The 24279-nt window shown below is 39.9% G+C and overlaps 3 protein-coding genes across 3 annotated transcripts; all 3 read right to left on the reverse strand.

Moving 5' to 3' along the window:
• Positions 1-486: 486 nt before the first annotated feature.
• Positions 487-2021, reverse strand: LOC148081872 (phenylethanolamine N-methyltransferase-like). The gene is made up of 4 exons (XM_087788073.1): positions 1972-2021; positions 1471-1693; positions 1120-1330; positions 487-1007 (listed from the first exon to the last, which is right to left on the reverse strand). The coding sequence occupies exons 2-4, from the start codon at positions 1628-1630 to the stop codon at positions 551-553; spliced, it is 828 nt and encodes a 275-aa protein (XP_087644199.1). The 5' UTR covers positions 1631-1693; positions 1972-2021; the 3' UTR covers positions 487-550.
• A 7092-nt stretch (positions 2022-9113) lies between these two features.
• LOC148081873 (phenylethanolamine N-methyltransferase-like) lies at positions 9114-10604 on the reverse strand. The gene is made up of 4 exons (XM_087788074.1): positions 10547-10604; positions 10043-10265; positions 9692-9902; positions 9114-9579 (listed from the first exon to the last, which is right to left on the reverse strand). Exons 2-4 carry the CDS (start codon positions 10200-10202, stop codon positions 9123-9125), a joined length of 828 nt encoding a protein of 275 aa, XP_087644200.1. The 5' UTR covers positions 10203-10265; positions 10547-10604; the 3' UTR covers positions 9114-9122.
• Positions 10605-20915: 10311 nt separating this feature from the next.
• On the reverse strand, positions 20916-22754 carry LOC148081874 (phenylethanolamine N-methyltransferase-like). Its single transcript, XM_087788075.1, has 4 exons — positions 22573-22754; positions 22072-22294; positions 21721-21931; positions 20916-21608 (listed from the first exon to the last, which is right to left on the reverse strand). Exons 2-4 carry the CDS (start codon positions 22229-22231, stop codon positions 21152-21154), a joined length of 828 nt encoding a protein of 275 aa, XP_087644201.1. The 5' UTR covers positions 22232-22294; positions 22573-22754; the 3' UTR covers positions 20916-21151.
• Positions 22755-24279: the final 1525 nt, after the last annotated feature.

Here is a 24279-nt window from a genome sequence, read left to right on the forward strand (position 1 = left end):
AAAGACCGTCTGACCACATCTGTTACACCCGACTTAATCCCTTATGGATCATCATTCACAACTGTATCATTCGGTGTTGTCAGAATCGATGGTACAGCGTATCACCTATAGTAGGCCCCAGAAAAACCTCCGTAAATCTTCTCTGGGTCTTTTTCGTTCTGATGGCTTAAAACACCTTTAATTGTGTAAATTTCAAATGAGATGGGTCTTAAGAAAGATGTGTCTTTATCTATCTTTAGTACAGAGAGCCAGGATACAGCAGTTGAAGACAGTTGGTTGATGTGGCAATGCAGTGAAAACAGAAAACCAGGAAATAGATTGTATGTGTTTATTTAGTCTTCAGAACACTTGAAAGTACCCTTTTAAGCCTGGATCCATGATGTCACATATGTATTATACTGGGCTGATCTATGTTCACAGAAGTGTATAATATAATATGTGGAATGTTGATGGCTGGATGGGTGCCAGGTACTTGCTCAAGTAAAGCCAAATCAGTTCAACTAAACCATGAACAAGACTAAACAAACTGACTCCAATTTCCTCTGAACCTTCACTTTCTGTTACTTTTGCTTCGGTTCTTTTTGGCTTTTGCAAAAAAAAGTGCTCTGCAATCATCGGTTTTCTCTGGCTTTGTCGGTAGTGGGAAAACTTCCAGTCTAACCAGGCTGAGACCACCCTGACTGAGTAGCTGACAGATATCAGCCTCAGTGAATTTGTGAGTAGGGAGTTTTGCTCCTGGACCGCCATCATAATAGCTCATGTCTAGTGTACCTATGATCAGAAAGTCCCCACCAGGCTTCAGCAGAGATAGAACATTGGACAAGGCTACAGAATAGGTGGACGGGTTGAGGCAGGCAGAATCCAGACAGAAGCAGCTGACAATGCAGTCAGCTCCTTCAGGAGGAACCACCTCAGCACTCACAGGCTGAGGGAGGTGGACGTCCACGTGGACGATGTCTTTAATCACTTTCCTGAGTCGTGCTGCTTTGTCCTTTATGGCTGAGGGCCTGAATGAACATTACAGAAATTACATTTTCAATAAACAGACTTTTTTCGAATGATAAATGTCATGGATGTAACAGAGATAAAATAGTAAACGAAAGTAAACGTTAAACATACTCTCGTCCCTCCAGCCTGCAGGCGTTCACGAAGAATGGTGACCAGTCGAAGCTGCACTTCCCATTGTCCTGGAACCAGTTCTTCAGGTAGGCACAATTGACCTCCAGGTAGTCACTCATAACCACCTGGTCGAATATCTCACAACCTGACATCACCTGGTAAATAGTTGGACCTGAACCAAGGTCCAGAAGGAGCCCACCTTTGATGTCCCCTGTTGTCAAAACATGCACTTTAGCTTCTTTATCACTAATGGACACATTTAAAAGAGAGTTTAAATATAAAAAAAACACCTACAATTCAATAAAACACATCCCTTAAATCAGGAAAACATTACTTTAATGTCATTCCTACCTTCAGTAAAGGCCCTGTGCAGGACTCTCATCTGCCACATGGTAAATGTATCTTCTTTTGTAAAGTCTGCACGTGGATAGCTGTAGTTGTACTGCAGGTACCAAGCAGGGTCAAAACCCTGCTTGTAGCTCTCCGCCAGTTCCTTGTGTTCTGCCTCCATTTTGGCACCACTTGCACTGATGTTTCTCCTCGGATCATGGACTATTTATCCACATCAGTCAGCCTGTTCATCCAATCAGATTCAGGTTGTGTTAGTCAACAGTTGGTGTTCAAATAATTATATTGACTGTAAATACACACAAGTCTGTCCAAATATTGATTTCTTTACAATGACTAGAGTAGTATATGCTTGTCATCTTTTGTCTTGATGAAGCTTATAGTCACATTGTGCTTAGCAAGCCATGTGACTGTAGCACATAACTCCCATCCTTGCATTTTAGAGATCTTTTTAAGATTCTTTCGTTTGTTTTTAAATCATTACATGGCCTCTTCCCGTCATACCTTTCAAAGGTGCTCCACCTTTATGCTCCTGCTCGCTGCCTCAGGTCGACCAATTAACTGCTCCTGGAAGTGACAAGTTCAAAGCAGAAGCTCAGAGCTTTTACATGTTGCTCCTCTCAAGCTCTGGAAGAACTTTCCTTTGGATGTCAACTAGAACTTGTCTTGAATCCCACTTTTCAACTTTTTTTTTAGTTATCTCAGCACTCTGCAGCTGTTCTAGTGTCTTTTCTTGTTTTACTTGCTTATATTGCATTATCCTAGTGTTGTTTTTTTAAACTTCCATTTAACTTTGGGGCTATATTTTATCTTCTTGTACAGCACTTTGTCCCAACTGCTGTCTTTTAAATTGCTATATAAATAGAGCTAAGGTGACTCAAGTTAAGTATTTCTTGTTTAATGTCAAATAACATTTACATAAGAGAGAGGATTAGGTGCATTTAATTGACAACATGACTCGAGTGTGTATTGACACATAGGCAGGTAGTATAATAGACATCATAGTCTTTGGTAGTTTAAGCCCAGACTCCGCTTAATACACCGAAAATCAGTCGTTGCATTAGATCCTGTCATTGAATTCTGTCTATATTTCCATTAAAGTCGACCAATACCCGTCTCTTAACTTCTATCTGTGCAATATAATCTTTTAGAGATAGAAGAAGTAGACTGTTAAGGTCATGGTGTGTAGCATCCAGACCCTGAATCTCATTTCCAGTCCAAAATGACCATTTGAGATCACGGATAATAGATGATAATTAGATCACAAAGATCAGTGAACAGAGAAGCAGATCGAGTGCACGAATGCTCTTCCCAAGATGCAACACTAGTAGACTCAGGGACTCATTAATTCCTCGTGCTATTAGACTGTATTATTGTGAATATGGGGGCAGGAGTGGAGTGAAAAGATGATGTTATTCTATGTGAGCCTGTGGATTCTTTTCTTTGTGTTATTTCCCTTGATCTATGTTTTTTTTATTTGGTCATTCCCTTGCACTTTTTTCTTTTTATTGCACTTTTGTTCTTGTTTTAATGAAAATATCGTCTGCTGTGAAATGGAAAAACAATTTTTTCGAAGGAGATCTCAGGAGGGATTAATCAAGTCCATCCGTCCGTCCCTCCATCTATCTAATGCAGACAAATGATAACAGCTGTTAAAACTCATAGGATCATGTCAAATTCTGACCCACGAACAGTATTAAATCTTTAGTACGTCAACGCCTCACATGAAGAGCCGACATCCATGGTTGCCGACAGCAGGGCTGCTTATTCCTTTTTACCTCGCTAAAGAGGTTTTTCAAAGAAGTGTATACTGGCTCTATATCAATATCTATTTTAACAAAATCTTTAATTCAATATAGGCTTTAGATTTTAGTTAGTATAAACATGTTTGTTTTGATTATTTGGAATTCAATTAATTCAGTTTTAATACTTGATTTGGAATGTTTTTTTATTTAAGAGAAATGCTCACAATGTATAACCATATTCATTAAATGAATCTGTGTTTGCTCTGTTGCTTTCTCACCAATGTAATCTTCGTGTGGCACTATATGGATGATAGTTTAGCATGTGATCAGATTCGCTATTATTATTTTGTAATCAGACTCATTATTTTACGATGCAATCAGGGGGAATGTAAGGATATGACAACTTGACTGTAACCAATAATCCAGATTTAACAGAATTCAAGTGCTCAGCTATTCTTCAGGTCAGGTCACACTGAGAATGTCGTGTACGAGGATCCAAGTAAGTCTTCTTGAAATGTTTGAGTTCTTTAATGAGTTCCTCGAAAACACAAATAATTCCTAAAGGTCGATGCGGCAGAATTCCAGAGCAAAGAAAACGTCCAACAGGAAAACCAAAAGCGAAGGAGAAACAAAAGGAGTCCAGACTGCAGGCGATCTAAAATACAAAAAAAACAAAACTCAGCGACTAGGAAGGCTGTAACAAAAAGCGCTGGCAAAGTAAATACTATAAACGTCGATGTAGCGTCGGAACTATAATATACTATACATTATGAAAACAAGCTCATAATTCCTTTACATTTTTCCTTATACTTCTTTCTAAAATAGCGGATTAAAATATTCATTATAAAATGATCGATGTTTTCTTTATAAATGCAGATTCATTTAGTGAATGAGAACAAATACGTTTAATAAGTTAACTACTGTGGGTTAATTCATGATCAATATTGATCGTTAATGTAACTCTGATGTGACCATCTCAACATGGCCACTGAGTGCCGCTAAACTTCACATTATCACCATTTCTTGCCTCTTAAAGCAAATGTAGTTTTTGTATCATACATATTTAACCTATACATGTATAATATGTTTAATTTGCGTCACTGAAAATTGTCAACTGCTCCTTTTGATTCTCAACTGCTGGCAAAAGGGGAGGATTTTCCTGGTAAAAAAAAATTACACCCGTTTTTATCCAGTATAACTACAATTAGACTGCAACATGCATGGCTGTGATTTTTACACATTTAATTTAATACAGTTTCATGGTTTCCCTGATCCAAGACGGACTAGTTATCATAATCATTTACATTTCTGATTAAAATTGTATTTTTGAACAAACTAAAATAATGTAAGATGTGTTGTGAGTGTTCCTGTAAGACTTAGTTCCTGTGAGTGTGATGCCCCAGTGTGCACTCACAATGGTGATATTTATTTTATTCAATGTAACGTTTCACAAGTAGACGTGTAATTTCATGGTTTGAGCAGCAGAAACAAGTAACGTGTCCGACTTAATTTCATTCATTTGATTTCGGGTCAGTATCTGTGATTTAATGAATCATGCGTCACTGTAATGATGTTTGGATGTCCTCTTCTGTGAAATGACAAGAGTTTTTGTGAAGTTTGTGTGGACGTTTGTGCGTGTGTGATAGAAATTAGCTACAATTGTGAGTGTAAATGGCTTTGTGTGCATTTGGGCTATATACAAGTTTATATTGGTATTTTGTTAATGAATGAAATTAGCTCAAGTTGTTTGTTAAGTCAGTGTAAGAGAAAGAGCGAGACAGGTTTGGGAGACTGTTAATGTAGGTTTTAAAGAGAACAGAAGTAAAAGCTATACGGTTTTGAAGTAATGAACAGATATGAATGAACATGTAAACAATGGAATATTAATATGTATTTAGTTTATTGAGGAAGAAGCATGACTAGAGAAAGTAAATAGCGAAAAGACAAAGAAAACTTTAGAAGAGACAGATGAAATACGTTATTACGTTCCAGAAATTGACAACAATAACTGAAACAAGGCAGACATTCATTTACTGTAAAATGAAACCGATTACAAACTTAAAACAGAAATTGTACTACCAATTCATGGTCATCACGTTATTTTTAGTAGATACTGGAGCAGAACGAACAGTAATCGGTGACATCAATTATATTACAGCAGGAGAAAAAACAAAAACATAAGAGTAATGCCAGCAAATGGAATTGTAAAAATCAGCCCGATCAGTGAAAGACTGTTCAGTTAAAACAAGATAGTGATTTGATTACTGCAAAAGTCTGCTACAGATTTGCAAACAGTAAATGCAGCAGTACAGCAGAGGGCGCCAAATGTATCAAATCACATACCTTGCTCAAACTTGATAAAATCCAAAAAGGACAGTATTTTGCAGTCATAAAATTTAAGCAATGCTTTTAGGTCCATTCCTTCAGAAAAAGAAAGTCAAGCATGGTTTGTTTTTAACTTACAAATGAGAAACACTTACTTGGACAAGATTACTATCACGGTGTGGAACGGAGAAACCCAGGCGCAGAGGTGATTTGCAGAGACTTGGATTAATTCAGTGGGGAAGGCAGAGGCGTAGTCATACAGTCCAGGAATAGGCAACAGAAGGCAAAGCAAACACGGCGTCAAGGGGCAGAAACAGGTCGATAATCACAACAGGCAGGAATGGAGTCTTGGTCGGGACAAAGGCAAGGAGACAGGGTAGGGATGCTGGAATACTCAGCAGCAGGATACAGGTACTGGAAAACGGTGATGACAAGACAAAGGACGTGACAGAGAGTGGGGGCTTGAGAACACAGGGGAGCAATCAGCAACAGCTGGGGGCGGGACTAACGAGACACGGCTGGGAACAATTACTTTTTTGTTAGATGTCAGCTTATTGGTTAACAAAAATCAAGACAAATGCAAGAAAGACATTCTCCAATACCTTGAGTATTTGCATAAAACGGGTTACAACTTTGGAAAAAAAGAAGTCCGATACATGGGACATGGTTTAAACAAACAAGGTAGAACAGTGGACCAAGAAAGAAAGGAGCCAAATTTGTAAACAAGTTATACATAGGCCCCGAAGAAAAAACGTGGTTACCAAAATTATTGTTTAAATGGGCGGCAGTATTGAGTCATGGGTTGACCCTTGTCTCAAACAGGAGGGATGGTAGACCAGATAAATGGGATTAATAACACGCACAGGTTTAAATTCCTTCTCAAAGAATATTTGTAAGCGGTGTTTAATCAGAGATAACTCCTAAGGTCAATTGAGACCAAAACTTGATCCAACTTATCCAATTCAGACCATTCACCTAGATTTTATTCAGTTATCTAAACAGAAAGGTGTTGAATATTGTCTAGTACTTATAGACGCCTTCTCTAAGTGGGTTGAGATCTTTCCAAAGGCTAAACCAGATGCACCTACAGTAGCCAAAGCATTATGTAAACACATAGTTCCTCAGGAATTCCGGAGATCATCAGAATTGACAATGGATCACATTTTGTCAATGAAAAGATCCTAACCACTTTCTTAATCTGAGCACCATGGGCATGGTGGGAAACACCGGCCACATGGGACGTCATGGACGGTATATAAAGAGCACACCAAGTCCACATGACCTACAAGAACGACCAAGACGAGAGAAAACGTAAGGGCATTGACCCTTGAGTAAATCAAATGCTCTATTACAAATGTCAAGAAGTAATCCTCTCTGAACATCCAAGTCTGATGATAAAATGTAAAGAAAGCTTTGGTACTTCCTACAAAGGAAAAAGATGTTATGATATGTTCCAAAAAGGTAAAGAATCATGAAAGTCTACTCTATACTCCAAATCATTCTGGTCTAAACTATTAGGTGTGACACGTAGAACTCGAGCTGAAAGGTCAGTCACTATGAAATTAATCAGACCAAGATCTCAGAAACCAAGCGGAGTCTTTAATTTTGAACCAAGTACATGGTCGTCTCAAGATGTGACTACTTTTTGTTTACCTATACATGACAAAGTCTTGATGAAAATAATTGGGTTAGTTAGCTATCGAAAAAGGAAAAATAAGGAATCAATAATGCATTGTGTGGATGGGTCCTAGACCCCTGTTAAGAATTGTGCCATTTTGATGTTCCCCAGAACTGTATGACAGAACTAATGACTAAAGATAACACCAAGCCTAAATGTAAAAAATAAGAACCTTTCCTTCCAGTAACTTGGTTCGAGCAATCCAAACCCATCTTTAGCAGTGACATAGAGAGAAACCAGAACTTCACTTGTTTCAAAAGTAGTGATACCGCTGATAAAGATGTGGGTAAAATGAATGTGAATCGCACAACTACTATTGAAGTTACACAACACAGGCTGACATTTGGTGGATGTGTGGAGATATGGGGTTACGACAGAAACCTGCCCTCTCAGTGGAACGGACTGTGTACGATGGCTACACTGATCATGCCTGTCAACGCAGTTGCCGTCCAGAATAACACTCTCTTTGGATGACTCCGCCTTGAGTAGGAATAGAGAGCAGTTGGTTGGATGAGCAAGGACGACCCCACTTACATCAATGCCATTGGTGTCACTAGGGGTGTCCCACACCGGTATAAGTTGGCTGATCCCATAGGTTCAGGATTCGAGAATTTCCCTGTTATCTCTACCGTCTTCCCCGTAACGCCCATCAAAAACATAGACAGTATTTGTTACATCCTCTACAATGTCCAACATCTTGGTAATTGCACAGAAGCTGGTTTCTCGGCTATTCACGAACAATTGCATGCCACTTCTCTTTAGTACAAACCAGGGTACCACGGATTCCGAATCCAAATATATTGAGATGGAATGTAGACAAGTAATTATAAGGAAAAATGGAAAATCGCAAGAAGTCAGGGTATTTTGATGAAAAGTGTTGAGCTAAAACATGAATGTACATTATGATAAACAGGAGGGAAATGTTAAAGAATTTATGTTGCTTATAATTTTATCACAATAAACATGTAGTCATGCTTACTGCGACTCACAATGAGATGGAAGGAATGTGCCCAGTTAAAGTTTTGTTTCCCGAGAAATGACAGTATGTGCATTAAGATACAGTGACCTTCAGCAAGAGTTTATTTTATTTTTCATATTTTCCAGGTATGAAGTATTTGTTTCGTATTGTGAATAGTTTCTGACTCTGTTTAGTTTTATCCTGTAGATGGTGCCGTTTATATGTATGTATATGTATATGTAGGAGAGTGTACAATTGTAATGTTTATTATTTTGAATTAATCGGTAATGTTGTTGTCCTGCACATACAATCGAAGCCTGTGAATGGGAGATCGTGTGGACCATCTGGAGGAAAGTTTATTTTATTTTTCATATTTTACAGAGTCTGAGAATGAAAGAAAAAGACCGTCTGACCACATCTGTTACACCCGACTTAATCCCTTATGGATCATCATTCACAACTGTATCATTCGGTGTTGTCAGAATCGATGGTACAGCGTATCACCTATAGTAGGCCCCAGAAAAACCTCCGTAAATCTTCTCTGGGTCTTTTTCGTTCTGATGGCTTAAAACACCTTCAATTGTAAAAATTTCAAATGAGATGGGTCTTAAGAAAGATGTGTCTTTATCTATCTTTAGTACAGAGAGCCAGGATTCAGCAGTTGAAGACAATTGGTTGATGTGGCAATGCAGTGAAAACAGAAAACCAGGAAATAGATTGTATGTGTTTATTTAGTCTTCAGAACACTTGAAAGTACCCTTTTAAGCCTGGATCCATGATGTCACATATGTATTATACTGGGCTGATCTATGTTCACAGAAGTGTATAATATAATATGTGGAATGTTGACGGCTGGATGGGTGCCAGGTACTTGCTTAAGTAAAGCCAAATCAGTTCAACTAAACCATTAACAAGACTAAACAAACTGACTCCAATTTCCTCTGAACCTTCACTTTCTGTTACTTTTGCTTCGGTTCTTTTTGGCTTTTGCAAAAAAAAGTGCTCTGCAATCATCGGTTTTCTCTGGCTTTGTCGGTAGTGGGAAAACTTCCAGTCTAACCAGGCTGAGACCACCCTGACTGAGTAGCTGACAGATATCAGCCTCAGTGAATTTGTGAGTAGGGAGTTTTGCTCCTGGACCGCCATCATAATAGCTCATGTCTAGTGTACCTATGATCAGAAAGTCCCCACCAGGCTTCAGCAGAGATAGAACATTGGACAAGGCTACCGAATAGGTGGACGGGTTGAGGCAGGCAGAATCCAGACAGAAGCAGCTGACAATGCAGTCAGCTCCTTCAGGAGGAACCACCTCAGCACTCACAGGCTGAGGGAGGTGGACGTCCACGTGGACGATGTCTTTAATCACTTTCCTGAGTCGTGCTGCTTTGTCCTTTATGGCTGAGGGCCTGAATGAACATTACAGAAATTACATTTTCAATAAACAGACTTTTTTCGAATGATAAATGTCATGGATGTAACAGAGATAAAATAGTAAACGAAAGTAAACGTTAAACATACTCTCGTCCCTCCAGCCTGCAGGCGTTCACGAAGAATGGTGACCAGTCGAAGCTGCACTTCCCATTGTCCTGGAACCAGTTCTTCAGGTAGGCACAATTGACCTCCAGGTAGTCACTCATAACCACCTGGTCGAATATCTCACAACCTGACATCACCTGGTAAATAGTTGGACCTGAACCAAGGTCCAGAAGGAGCCCACCTTTGATGTCCCCTGTTGTCAAAACATGCACTTTAGCTTCTTTATCACTAATGGACACATTTAAAAGAGAGTTTAAATATAAAAAAAACACCTACAATTCAATAAAACACATCCCTTAAATCAGGAAAACATTACTTTAATGTCATTCCTACCTTCAGTAAAGGCCCTGTGCAGGACTCTCATCTGCCACATGGTAAATGTATCTTCTTTTGTAAAGTCTGCACGTGGATAGCTGTAGTTGTACTGCAGGTACCAAGCAGGGTCAAAACCCTGCTTGTAGCTCTCCGCCAGTTCCTTGTGTTCTGCCTCCATTTTGGCACCACTTGCACTGATGTTTCTCCTCGGATCATGGACTATTTATCCACATCAGTCAGCCTGTTCATCCAATCAGATTCAGGTTGTGTTAGTCAACAGTTGGTGTTCAAATAATTATATTGACTGTAAATACACACAAGTCTGTCCAAATATTGATTTCTTTACAATGACTAGAGTAGGAGTATATGCTTGTCATCTTTTGTCTTGATGAAGCTTATAGTCACATTGTGCTTAGCAAGCCATGCGACTGTAGCACATAACTCCCATCCTTGCATTTTAGAGATCTTTTTAAGATTCTTTCATTTGTTTTTAAATCATTACATGGCCTCGTCCCGTCATACCTTTCAAAGGTGCTCCACCTTTATGCTCCTGCTCGCTGCCTCAGGTCGACCAATTAACTGCTCCTGGAAGTGACAAGTTCAAAGCAGAAGCTCAGAGCTTTTAAATGTTGCTCCTCTCAAGCTCTGGAAGAACTTTCCTTTGGATGTCAACTAGAACTTGTCTTGAATCCCACTTTTCAACTTTTTTTTTAGTTATCTCAGCACTCTGCAGCTGTTCTAGTGTCTTTTCTTGTTTTATTTGCTTATGTTGTATTATCCTAGTGTTGTTTTTTTAAACTTCCATTTAACTTTGGGGCTATATTTTATCTTCTTGTACAGCACTTTGTCCCAACTGCTGTCTTTTAAATTGCTATATAAATAGAGCTAAGGTGACTCAAGTTAAGTATTGCTTGTTTAATGTCAAATAACATTTACATAAGAAAAAGAGGATTAGGTGCATTTAATTGACAACATGACTCGAGTGTGTATTGACACATAGGCAGGTAGTATAATAGACATCATAGTCTGTGGTAGTTTAAGCCCAGACTCCGCTTAATACACCGAAAATCAGTCGTTGCATTAGATCCTGTCATTGAATTCTGTCTATACTTCCATTAAAGTCGACCAATACCCGTCTCTTAACTTCTATCTGTGCAATATAATCTTTTAGAGATAGAAGACGTAGACTGTTAAGGTCATGGTGTGTAGCATCCAGACCCTGAATCTCATTTCCAGTCCAAAATGACCATTTGAGATCACGGATAATAGATGATAATTTGATCACAAAGATCAGTGAACAGAGAAGCAGATCGAGTGCACAAATGCTCTTCCCAAGATGCAACACTAGTAGACTCAGGGACTCATTAATTCCTTGTGCTATTAGACTGTATTATTGTGAATATGGGGGCAGGAGTGGAGTGAAAAGATGATGTTATTCTATGTGAGCCTGTGGATCCTTTTCTTTGTGTTATTTCCCTTGATCTATGTTCTTTCTATTTGGTCATTCCCTTGCACTTTTTTCTTTTTATTGCACTTTTGTTCTTGTTTTAATGAAAATATCGTCTGCTGTGAAATGGAAAAACAATTTTTTCGAAGGAGATCTCAGGAGGGATTAATCAAGTCCATCCGTCCGTCCGTCCCTCCATCTATCTAATGCAGACAAATGATAACAGCTGTTAAAACTCATAGGATCATGTCAAATTCTGACCCCGGAACAGTATTAAATCTTTAGTACGTCAACGCCTCACATGAAGAGCCGACATCCATGGTTGCCGACAGCAGGGCTGCTTATTCCTTTTTACCTCGCTAAAGAGGTTTTTCAAAGAAGTGTATACTGGCTCTATATCAATATCTATTTTAACAAAATCTTTAATTCAATATAGGCTTTAGATTTGAATTAGTATAAACATGTTTGTTTTGATTATTTGGAATTCAATTCATTCAGTTTTAATACTTGATTTGGAATGATTTTTTATTTAAGAGAAATGCTCACAATGTATAACCATATTCATTAAATGAATCTGTGTTTGCTCTGTTGCTTTCTCACCAATGTAATCTTCGTGTGGCACTATATGGATGATAGTTTAGCATGTGATCAGATTCGCTATTATTATTTTGTAATCAGACTCATTATTTTACGATGCAATCAGGGGGAATGTAAGGATATGACAACTTGACTGTAACCAATAATCCAGATTTAACAGAATTCAAGTGCTCAGCTATTCTTCAGGTCAGGTCACACTGAGAATGTCGTGTACGAGGATCCAAGTAAGTCTTCTTGAAATGTTTGAGTTCTTTAATGAGTTCCTCGAAAACACAAATAATTCCTAAAGGTCGATGCGGCAGAATTCCAGAGCAAAGAAAACGTCCAACAGGAAAACCAAAAGCGAAGGAGAAACAAAAGGAGTCCAGACTGCAGGCGATCTAAAATACAAAAAAAACAAAACTCAGCGACTAGGAAGGCTGTAACAAAAAGCGCTGGCAAAGTAAATACTATAAACGTCGATGTAGCGTCGGAACTATAATATACTATACATTATGAAAACAAGCTCATAATTCCTTTACATTTTTCCTTATACTTCTTTCTAAAATAGCGGATTAAAATATTCATTATAAAATGATCGATGTTTTCTTTAGAAATGCAGATTCATTTGGTGAATGAGAACAAATACGTTTAATAAGTTAACTACTGTGGGTTAATTCATGATCAATATTGATCGTTAATGTAACTCTGATCTCATCTCAACATGGCCACTGAGTGCCGCTAAACTTCACATTATCACCATTTCTTGCCTCTTAAAGCAAATGTAGTTTTTATATCATACATATTTAACCTATACATGTATAATATGTTTAATTTGCGTCACTGAAAATTGTCAACTGCTCCTTTTGATTCTCAACTGCTGGCAAAAGGGGAGGATTTTCCTGGTAAAAAAAAATTACACCCGTTTTTATCCAGTATAACTACAATTAGACTGCAACATGCATGGCTGTGATTTTTACACATTTAATTTAATACAGTTTCATGGTTTCCCTGATCCAAGACGGACTAGTTATCATAATAATTTACATTTCTGATTAAAATTGTATTTTTGAACAAACTAAAATAATGTAAGATGTGTTGTGAGTGTTCCTGTAAGACTTAGTTCCTGTGAGTGTGATGCCCCAGTGTGCACTCACAATGGTGATATTTATTTTATTCAATGTAACGTTTCACAAGTAGACGTGTAATTTCATGGTTTGAGCAGCAGAAACAAGTAACGTGTCCGACTTAATTTCATTCATTTGATTTTGGGTCAGTATCTGTGATTTAATGAATCATGCGTCACTGTAATGATGTTTGGATGTCCTCTTCTGTGAAATGACAAGAGAAAGTTTTTGTGAAGTTTGTGTGGACGTTTGTGCGTGTGTGATAGAAATTAGCTACAATTGTGAGTGTAAATGGCTTTGTGTGCATTTGGGCTATATACAAGTTTATATTGGTATTTTGTTAATGAATGAAACTAGCTCAAGTTGTTTGTTAAGTCAGTGTAAGAGAAAGAGCGAGACAGGTTTGGGAGACTGTTAATGTAGGTTTTAAAGAGAACAGAAGTAAAAGCTATACGGTTTTGAAGTAATGAACAGATATGAATGAACATGTAAACAATGGAATATTAATATGTATTTAGTTTATTGAGGAAGAAGCATGACTAGAGAAAGTAAATGGCGAAAAGACAAAGAAAACTTTAGAAGAGACAGATGAAATACATTATTACGTTCCAGAAATTGACAACAATAACTGAAACAAGGCAGACATTCATTTACTGTAAAATGAAACCGATTACAAACTTAAAACAGAAATTGTACTACCAATTCATGGTCATCACGTTATTTTTAGTAGATACTGGAGCAGAACGAACAGTAATCGGTGACATCAATTATATTACAGCAGGAGAAAAAACAAAAACATAAGAGTAATGCCAGCAAATGGAATTGTAAAAATCAGCCCGATCAGTGAAAGACTGTTCAGTTAAAACAAGATAGTGATTTGATTACTGCAAAAGTCTGCTACAGATTTGCAAACAGTAAATGCAGCAGTACAGCAGAGGGCGCCAAATGTATCAAATCACATACCTTGCTCAAACTTGATAAAATCCAAAAAGGACAGTATTTTGCAGTCATAAAATTTAAGCAATGCTTTTTGGTCCATTCCTTCAGAAAAAGAAAGTCAAGCATGGTTTGTTTTTAACTTACAAATGAGAAACACTTACTTGGACAAGATTACTATCACGGTGTGGAACGGAGAAACCCAGGCGCAGAGGTGATTTGCAGAGACTTGGATTAATTCAGTGGGGAAGGCAGAGGCGTAGTCATACAGTCCAGGAATAGGCAACAGAAGGCAAAGCAGACACGGCGTGAAGGGGCAGAAACAGGTCGATAATCACAACAGGCAGGAATGGAGTCTTGGTCGGGACAAAGGCAAGGAGACAGGGTAGGGATGCTGGAATACTCAGCAGCAGGATACAGGTACTGGAAAACGGTGATGACAAGACAAAGGACGTGACAGAGAGTGGGGGCTTGAGAACACAGGGGAGCAATCAGCAACAGCTGGGGGCGGGACTAACGAGACATGGCTGGGAACAATTACTACTCAGACAGGGGGGAAGTAAGACTAGCACAGACACAGAAGGGAGCGGATTTCACAATAAAACCGGAAACACAAGGAAGAACATGTAGACTCACGACAATTACACTGCAAGTCCAACCATCTTCGGTCAAAACATTCAGGCGTGTCTCGGTAACTTTACTCCAAAGGAAAGGAAGTCAAATTTGGTTTTTTTGTTAGATGTCAGCTTATTGGTTAACAAAAATCAAGACAAATGCAAGAAAGACATTCTCCAATACCTTGAGTATTTGCATAAAACGGGTTACAACTTTGGAAAAAAAGAAGTCCGATACATGGGACATGGTTTAAACAAACAAGGTAGAACAGTGAACCAAGAAAGAAAGGAGCCAAATTTGTAAACAAGTTATACATCATTACAAGTCAAGTATAAGTATAAGTCATTACATTAAAGGCGCCGACGAGGACGGCTGCCTCTTCCAGTAGCTCCGCAGCAATTTCTATAATTTTCTGTTTTTTATTAATTTTTTACTGTAATCTTTTTAAATGGATACTTTTGAACATGGAAGGAATCGTCTTGTTTACTCAAGAGAGGATCTACTGTCGCTGAAGTCAATGGCACGGGCAGGAGATCGCCACAAGATCCCGATCGAACTTCAGCGCCGTTACAGAGGCTGTCGGGCAGGGAGGAGGCTAAAGGCTAAGCTAACGGACAATCGGAGACGTCACAGACCAACGATCCCAACGATCACGATGGGGAACGTCAATTCACTGACGAATAAGATCGACGAGCTGTCTGCCCTCAACAACCAGCGGATCTACAGAGAGAGCAGCTTGTTGATCTTCACGGAGACGTGGCTCACTCAACTGACTCCGGACTCACACGTGGATCTGCCTGGTTTCAGCACCATCAGAGCGGACAGAGACGCGCGCGCGTGTGGGAAGCGCAGAGGAGGAGGTCTGATCATGTACGTGAATAAACGCCGGAGTAGTCCGGGACACGTTACTGTAAAGAAAGTCTCTTGTTGTCAAGATTTAGAACTGTTGGCTGTCAGCATGCGTCCATATTATCTACCGCGTGAGTTCAGTCACGTGATCGCGCTGTGTGTCTACATTCCTCCGAGCGTTGCGGCTGCATCTGCCTGTGAGAAGATCCACACAATGACAGCTCGACTTCAGAATCAACATCCTGACGCGTTTATCATCATCTCTGGAGACTTTAATCATGCCAACCTGGACTCTACTCTGCCTACTTTCCATCAGGCCGTGGATTGTCCCACCAGGAATAACAGGACAATTGACCTTCTTTATTCCAACTTGAAGGACGCCTACAGAGCCAAACCTCTTCCTCCACTTGGAAGGTCCGATCACAACCTGGTCCACCTTCAGTCACAGTACACTCCTCTGGTGCAGAGACAGACTGTGACCACTAAGACAATCAGAAAGTGGACACCAGCTGTGGAGGACACCATCAGAGACTGCTTTGAAACAACAGACTGGGATGTGCTGCTGAGGTCTCATGGTGAGGACATCGAGGGACAGACACACTGTCTAACAGATTATTTAAATTTCTGCTTGGACGTTGTCGCCCCTACTAAGACTGTCCGCTGTTACCCTAATAATAAACTGTGGGTAACAAAGGAGGTCAAGGATGTCCTTAACAGGAAGAAAGTGGCATTCAGGAGCAGAGACAGGGACGCCATGAGGTCAGCTCAGCAGGAGGTGAAGCGATGCTTGAAGGAGGCAAAGGACACCTACAGGAGGAGGTTGGAGGAGAAGCTGAGCCGAGAAGAAATAAGAGAGGTCTGGGATGGTGTTAAAACCATCACTGGACACAAGACCAAGGCCTCTCTGACTGCAGTGGACACGGTGGATGAGGCAAATGGACTGAACAACTTTTTCAACAGGTTTGAGCACCTCACCCTCACTGCTGCCCGCCTCAGGACCTGCCCCACCTTCTTGTGCCCCCCCCAGCTCCACAGAACCACTTCCCAGCTTCACCTCACTCCAGGTACAGGATGTACTTCGGAGGATTCGTCCAGGGAAGGCTGCTGGTCCTGATAAGGTGTCTGCTCGACTGCTAAAGACCTGCGCTGCTGAACTAGCTGAGCCACTCCAGCATGTCTTCAACCTCAGTCTACGGCTGGGGAAAGTACCAACTCTGTGGAAGACTTCCTGTATCGTTCCAGTCCCTAAAAAGATCTGACCGAGTGTGCTGAACGATTACAGACCGGTGGCACTGACTTCGCAGCTGATGAAGACACTGGAGCGGCTGGTCCTCAAACATCTCACGCCACAAGTCCAGCACGCGCAAGACCCCCTGCAGTTTGCCTACCAGCCAGCAGTTGGTGTGGAAGATGCCATCCTTCACCTCCTGCATCGGACCTACTCCCACTTGGATAAAGGAAGCGGTTCAGTGAGAATCCTGTTCCTGGACTTTTCTAGTGCCTTCAACACTATCCAACCCACTCTGCTGCAGGACAAACTGACTAAGATGCATGTGGACCCTGGTCTGGTCTCCTGGATTACGGACTATCTTACTGATCGACCACAGTATGTCAGGCTGAAGGACATCAAGTCTGACACTATGGTGTGCAGTACAGGAGCACCTCAGGGGACAGTACTGGCCCCTCTCCTCTTCACCATCTACACTTCAGACTTCTGCTACAACTCAGAGCTGAGTCTCGTCCAGAAGTATGCTGACGACACTGCCATTGTTGGATGCATCAGGGACAACAGCGAAGACGAGTACAGGAGTCTGATACGTGACTTTGTGGACTGGAGTGAGAGGAACCACTTGCAGCTGAACACCTCAAAAACCAAGGAGCTGGTCTTGGATTTCGGGAGGTCCAGGACAAAGCCACGTCCAGTGTCCATCAGAGGCGACGAGGTGGAGATAGTGGACAACTATAAGTACCTCGGTGTGTGGATGGACAGTAAACTGGACTGGTCCTGCAACACAGACCATGTGTATAAGAAGGTTCAGAGTAGACTGTACTTTCTGAGGAGGCTTCGATCATTTAACATCTGCAAGAAGCTCCTCTGCATGTTCTACCAGTCTGTGGTGGCCAGTGTCCTGTTCTATGCTGTGGTGTGTTGGGGTGGAAATGTGTCCAAGAGGAGTGTCAACAGGTTGGACAGGTTGATCAGGAGGGCTGGTTCTGTGGTTGGAATGAAGCTGGACTCACTGGTGACAGTTGCTGAGAGGATATCATTGAACAAACTACTGTCCATCATGGATGATGACAGTCATCCTCTGAACACTGTCATCAGTGAGCAGAGAAGCAGAATGAGTGCACGAATGCTCCTACCCAGGTGCAAAACAAATAGACTCAGGGACTCATTCATCCCTCGGGCTATTAAATTGTACAATTCTGAGTTCGGGGGCAGGAGTGGAGTGAAAGTATCTGGATGTTCTGTTCCATGTTAGTCTTTGTATCTTTGTCTTTGTTGTTTTTCTTTCCTTGACCTATGTCCTTTGTCTTTGTCTTTAGACTTAGATTGTGTCATCTTGTTCTTCCTCTTTATGTTCTTCTTATTTTATTTTTTATGTATTATTTTTTATTGTTTATGAAAAATTGCTGGCTATTGGTAAAAAACAATTTCCCAAAGGAGACCTCCTGAGGGATCAATAAAGTTTTACCTTACCTTTTACCTTACCTTACATAGGCCCCGAAGAAAAAACGTGGTTACCAAAATTATTGTTTAAATGGGCGGCAGTATTGAGTCATGGGTTGACCCTTGTCTCAAACAGGAGGGATGGTAGACCAGATAAATGGGATTTATAACACGCACAGGTTTAAATTCCTTCTCAAAGAATATTTGTAAGCGGTGTTTAATCAGAGATAACTCCTAAGGTCAATTGAGACCAAAACTTGATCCAACTTATCCAATTCAGACCATTCACCTAGATTTTATTCAGTTATCTAAACAGAAAGGTGTTGAATATTGTCTAGTACTTATAGACGCCTTCTCTAAGTGGGTTGAGATCTTTCCAAAGGCTAAACCAGATGCACCTACAGTAGCCAAAGCATTATGTAAACACATAGTTCCTCAGGAATTCCGGAGATCATCAGAATTGACAATGGATCACATTTTGTCAATGAAATGATCCTAACCACTTTCTTAATCTGAGCACCATGGGCATGGTGGGAAACACCGGCCACATGGGACGTCATGGACGGTATATAAAGAGCACACCAAGTCCACATGACCTACAAGAACGACCAAGACGAGAGAAAACGTAAGGGCATTGACCCTTGAGTAAATCAAATGCTCTATTACAAATGTCAAGAAGTAATCCTCTCTGAACATCCAAGTCTGATGATAAAATGTAAAGAAAGCTTTGGTACTTCCTACAAAGGAAAAAGATGTTATGATATGTTCGAAAAAGGTAAAGAATCATGAAAGTCTACTCTATACTCCAAATCATTCTGGTCTAAACTATTAGGTGTGACACGTAGAACTCGAGCTGAAAGGTCAGTCACTATGAAATTAATCAGACCAAGATCTCAGAAACCAAGCGGAGTCTTTAATTTTGAACCAAGTACATGGTCGTCTCAAGATGTGACTACTTTTTGTTTACCTATACATGACAAAGTCTTGATGAAAATAATTGGGTTAGTTAGCTATCGAAAAAAGGAAAAATAAGGAATCAATAATGCATTGTGTGGATGGGTCCTAGACCCCTGTTAAGAATTGTGCCATTTTGATGTTCCCCAGAACTGTATGACAGAACTAATGACTAAAGATAACACCAAGCCTAAATGTAAAAAATAAGAACCTTTCCTTCCAGTAACTTGGTTCGAGCAATCCAAACCCATCTTTAGCAGTGACATAGAGAGAAACCAGAACTTCACTTGTTTCAAAAGTAGTGATACCGCTGATAAAGATGTGGGTAAAATGAATGTGAATCGCACAACTACTATTGAAGTTACACAACACAGGCTGACATTTGGTGGATGTGTGGAGATATGGGGTTACGACAGAAACCTGCCCTCTCAGTGGAACGGACTGTGTACGATGGCTACACTGATCATGCCGGTCAACGCAGTTGCCGTCCAGAATAACACTCTCTTTGGATGACTCCGCCTTGAGTAGGAATAGAGAGCAGTTGGTTGGATGAGCAAGGACGACCTCACTTACATCAATGCCATTGGTGTCACTAGGGGTGTCCCACACCGGTATAAGTTGGCTGATCCCATAGGTTCAGGATTCGAGAATTTCCCTGTTATCTCTACCGTCTTCCCCGTAACGCCCATCAAAAACATAGACAGTATTAGTTACATCCTCTACAATGTCCAACATCTTGGTAATTGCACAGAAGCTGGTTTCTCGGCTATTCACGAACAATTGCATGCCACTTCTCTTTAGTACAAACCAGGGTACCACGGATTCCGAATCCAAATATATTGAGATGGAATGTAGACAAGTAATTATAAGGAAAAATGGAAAATCGCAAGAAGTCAGGGTATTTTGATGAAAAGTGTTGAGCTAAAACATGAATGTACATTATGATAAACAGGAAGGAAATGTTAAAGAATTTATGTTGCTTATAATTTTATCACAATAAACATGTAGTCATGCTTACTGCGACTCACAATGAGATGGAAGGAATGTGCCCAGTTAAAGTTTTGTTTCCCGAGAAATGACAGTATGTGCATTAAGATACAGTGACCTTCAGCAAGAGTTTATTTTATTTTTCATATTTTCCAGGTATGAAGTATTTGTTTCGTATTGTGAATAGTTTCTGACTCTGTTTAGTTTTATCCTGTAGATGGTGCCGTTTATATGTATGTATATGTATATGTATATGTAGGAGAGTGTACAATTGTAATGTTTATTATTTTGAATTAATCGGTAATGTTGTTGTCCTGCACATACAATCGAAGCCTGTGAATGGGAGATCGTGTGGACCATCTGGAGGAAAGTTTATTTTATTTTTCATATTTTCCAGAGTCTGAGAATGAAAGAAAAAGACCGTCTGACCACATCTGTTACACCCGACTTAATCCCTTATGGATCATCATTCACAACTGTATCATTCGGTGTTGTCAGAATCGATGGTACAGCGTATCACCTATAGTAGGCCCCAGAAAAACCTCCGTAAATCTTCTCTGGGTCTTTTTCGTTCTGATGGCTTAAAACACATTCAATTGTAAAAATTTCAAATGAGATGGGTCTTAAGAAAGATGTGTCTTTATCTATCTTTAGTACAGAGAGCCAGGATTCAGCAGTTGAAGACAATTGGTTGATGTGGCAATGCAGTGAAAACAGAAAACCAGGAAATAGATTGTATGTGTTTATTTAGTCTTCAGAACACTTGAAAGTACCCTTTTAAGCCTGGATCCATGATGTCACATATGTATTATACTGGGCTGATCTATGTTCACAGAAGTGTATAATATAATATGTGGAATGTTGACGGCTGGATGGGTGCCAGGTACTTGCTTAAGTAAAGCCAAATCAGTTCAACTAAACCATGAACAAGACTAAACAAACTGACTCCAATTTCCTCTGAACCTTCACTTTCTGTTACTTTTGCTTCGGTTCTTTTTGGCTTTTGCAAAAAAAAGTGCTCTGCAATCATCGGTTTTCTCTGGCTTTGTCGGTAGTGGGAAAACTTCCAGTCTAACCAGGCTGAGACCACCCTGACTGAGTAGCTGACAGATATCAGCCTCAGTGAATTTGTGAGTAGGGAGTTTTGCTCCTGGACCGCCATCATAATAGCTCATGTCTAGTGTACCTATGATCAGAAAGTCCCCACCAGGCTTCAGCAGAGATAGAACATTGGACAAGGCTACCGAATAGGTGGACGGGTTGAGGCAGGCAGAATCCAGACAGAAGCAGCTGACAATGCAGTCAGCTCCTTCAGGAGGAACCACCTCAGCACTCACAGGCTGAGGGAGGTGGACATCCACGTGGACGATGTCTTTAATCACTTTCCTGAGTCGTGCTGCTTTGTCCTTTATGGCTGAGGGCCTGAATGAACATTACAGAAATTACATTTTCAATAAACAGACTTTTTTCGAATGATAAATGTCATGGATGTAACAGAGATAAAATAGTAAACGAAAGCAAACGTAAAACATACTCTCGTCCCTCCAGCCTGCAGGCGTTCGCGAAGAATGGTGACCAGTCGAAGCTGCACTTCCCATTGTCCTGGAACCAGTTCTTCAGGTAGGCACAATTGACCTCCAGGTAGTCACTCATAACCACCTGGTCAAATATCTCACAACCTGACATCACCTGGTAAATAGTTGGACCTGAACCAAGGTCCAGAAGGAGCCCACCTTTGATGTCCCCTGTTGTCAAAACATGCACTTTAGCTTCTTTATCACTAATGGACACATTTAAAAGAGAGTTTAAATATAAAAAAAACACCTACAATTCAATAAAACACATCCCTTAAATCAGGAAAACATTACTTTAATGTCATTCCTACCTTCAGTAAAGGCCCTGTGCAGGACTCTCATCTGCCACATGGTAAATGTATCTTCTTTTGTAAAGTCTGCACGTGGATAGCTGTAGTTGTACTGCAGGTACCAAGCAGGGTCAAAACCCTGCTTGTAGCTCTCCGCCAGTTCCTTGTGTTCTGCCTCCATTTTGGCACCACTTGCACTGATGTTTCTCCTCGGATCATGGACTATTTATCCACATCAGTCAGCCTGTTCATCCAATCAGATTCAGGTTGTGTTAGTCAACAGTTGGTGTTCAAATAATTATATTGACTGTAAATACACACAAGTCTGTCCAAATATTGATTTCTTTACAATGACTAGAGTAGTATATGCTTGTCATCTTTTGTCTTGATGAAGCTTATAGTCACATTGTGCTTAGCAAGCCATGCGACTGTAGCACATAACTCCCATCCTTGCATTTTAGAGATCTTTTTAAGATTCTTTCATTTGTTTTTAAATCATTACATGGCCTCTTCCCGTCATACCTTTCAAAGGTGCTCCACCTTTATGCTCCTGCTCGCTGCCTCAGGTCGACCGATTAACTGCTCCTGGAAGTGACAAGTTCAAAGCAGAAGCTCAGAGCTTTTACATGTTGCTCCTCTCAAGCTCTGGAAGAACTTTCCTTTGGATGTCAACTAGAACTTGTCTTGAATCCCACTTTTCAACTTTTTTTTTAGTTATCTCAGTACTCTGCAGCTGTTCTAGTGTCTTTTCTTGTTTTACTTGCTTATATTGCATTATCCTAGTGTTGTTTTTTTAAACTTCCATTTAACTTTGGGGCTATATTTTATCTTCTTGTACAGCACTTTGTCCCAACTGCTGTCTTTTAAATTGCTATATAAATAGAGCTAAGGTGACTCAAGTTAAGTATTGCTTGTTTAATGTCAAATAACATTTACATAAGAAAAAGAGGATTAGGTGCATTTAATTGACAACATGACTCGAGTGTGTATTGACACATAGGCAGGTAGTATAATAGACATCATAGTCTGTGGTAGTTTAAGCCCAGACTCCGCTTAATACACCGAAAATCAGTCGTTGCATTAGATCCTGTCATTGAATTCTGTCTATATTTCCATTAAAGTCGACCAATACCCGTCTCTTAACTTCTATCTGTGCAATATAATCTTTTAGAGATAGAAGACGTAGACTGTTAAGGTCATGGTGTGTAGCATCCAGACCCTGAATCTCATTTCCAGTCCAAAATGACCATTTGAGATCACGGATAATAGATGATAATTTGATCACAAAGATCAGTGAACAGAGAAGCAGATCGAGTGCACAAATGCTCTTCCCAAGATGCAACACTAGTAGACTCAGGGACTCATTAATTCCTCGTGCTATTAGACTGTATTATTGTGAATATGGGGGCAGGAGTGGAGTGAAAAGATGATGTTATTCTATGTGAGCCTGTGGATCCTTTTCTTTGTGTTATTTCCCTTGATCTATGTTCTTTCTATTTGGTCATTCCCTTGCACTTTTTTCTTTTTATTGCACTTTTGTTCTTGTTTTAATGAAAATATCGTCTGCTGTGAAATGGAAAAACAATTTTTTCGAAGGAGATCTCAGGAGGGATTAATCAAGTCCATCCGTCCGTCCCTCCATCTATCTAATGCAGACAAATGATAACAGCTGTTAAAACTCATAGGATCATGTCAAATTCTGACCCACGAACAGTATTAAATCTTTAGTACGTCAACGCCTCACATGAAGAGCCGACATCCATGGTTGCAGACAGCAGGGCTGCTTATTCCTTTTTACCTCGCTAAAGAGGTTTTTCAAAGAAGTGTATACTGGCTCTATATCAATATCTATTTTAACAAAATCTTTAATTCAATATAGGCTTTAGATTTTAGTTAGTATAAACATGTTTGTTTTGATTATTTGGAATTCAATTCATTCAGTTTTAATACTTGATTTGGAATGATTTTTTATTTAAGAGAAATGCTCACAATGTATAACCATAGTCATTAAATTAATCTGTGTTTGCTCTGTTGCTTTCTCACCAATGTAATCTTCGTGTGGCACTATATGGATGATAGTTTAGCATGTGATCAGATTCGCTATTATTATTTTGTAATCAGACTCATTATTTTACGATGCAATCAGGGGGAATGTAAGGATATGACAACTTGACTGTAACCAATAATCCAGATTTAACAGAATTCAAGTGCTCAGCTATTCTTCAGGTC

Source organism: Callionymus lyra, chromosome 4 (assembly GCF_982586985.1).
Source record: "Callionymus lyra chromosome 4, fCalLyr1.hap1.1, whole genome shotgun sequence".
Classification (NCBI taxonomy): Eukaryota; Metazoa; Chordata; class Actinopteri; order Syngnathiformes; family Callionymidae; genus Callionymus; species Callionymus lyra.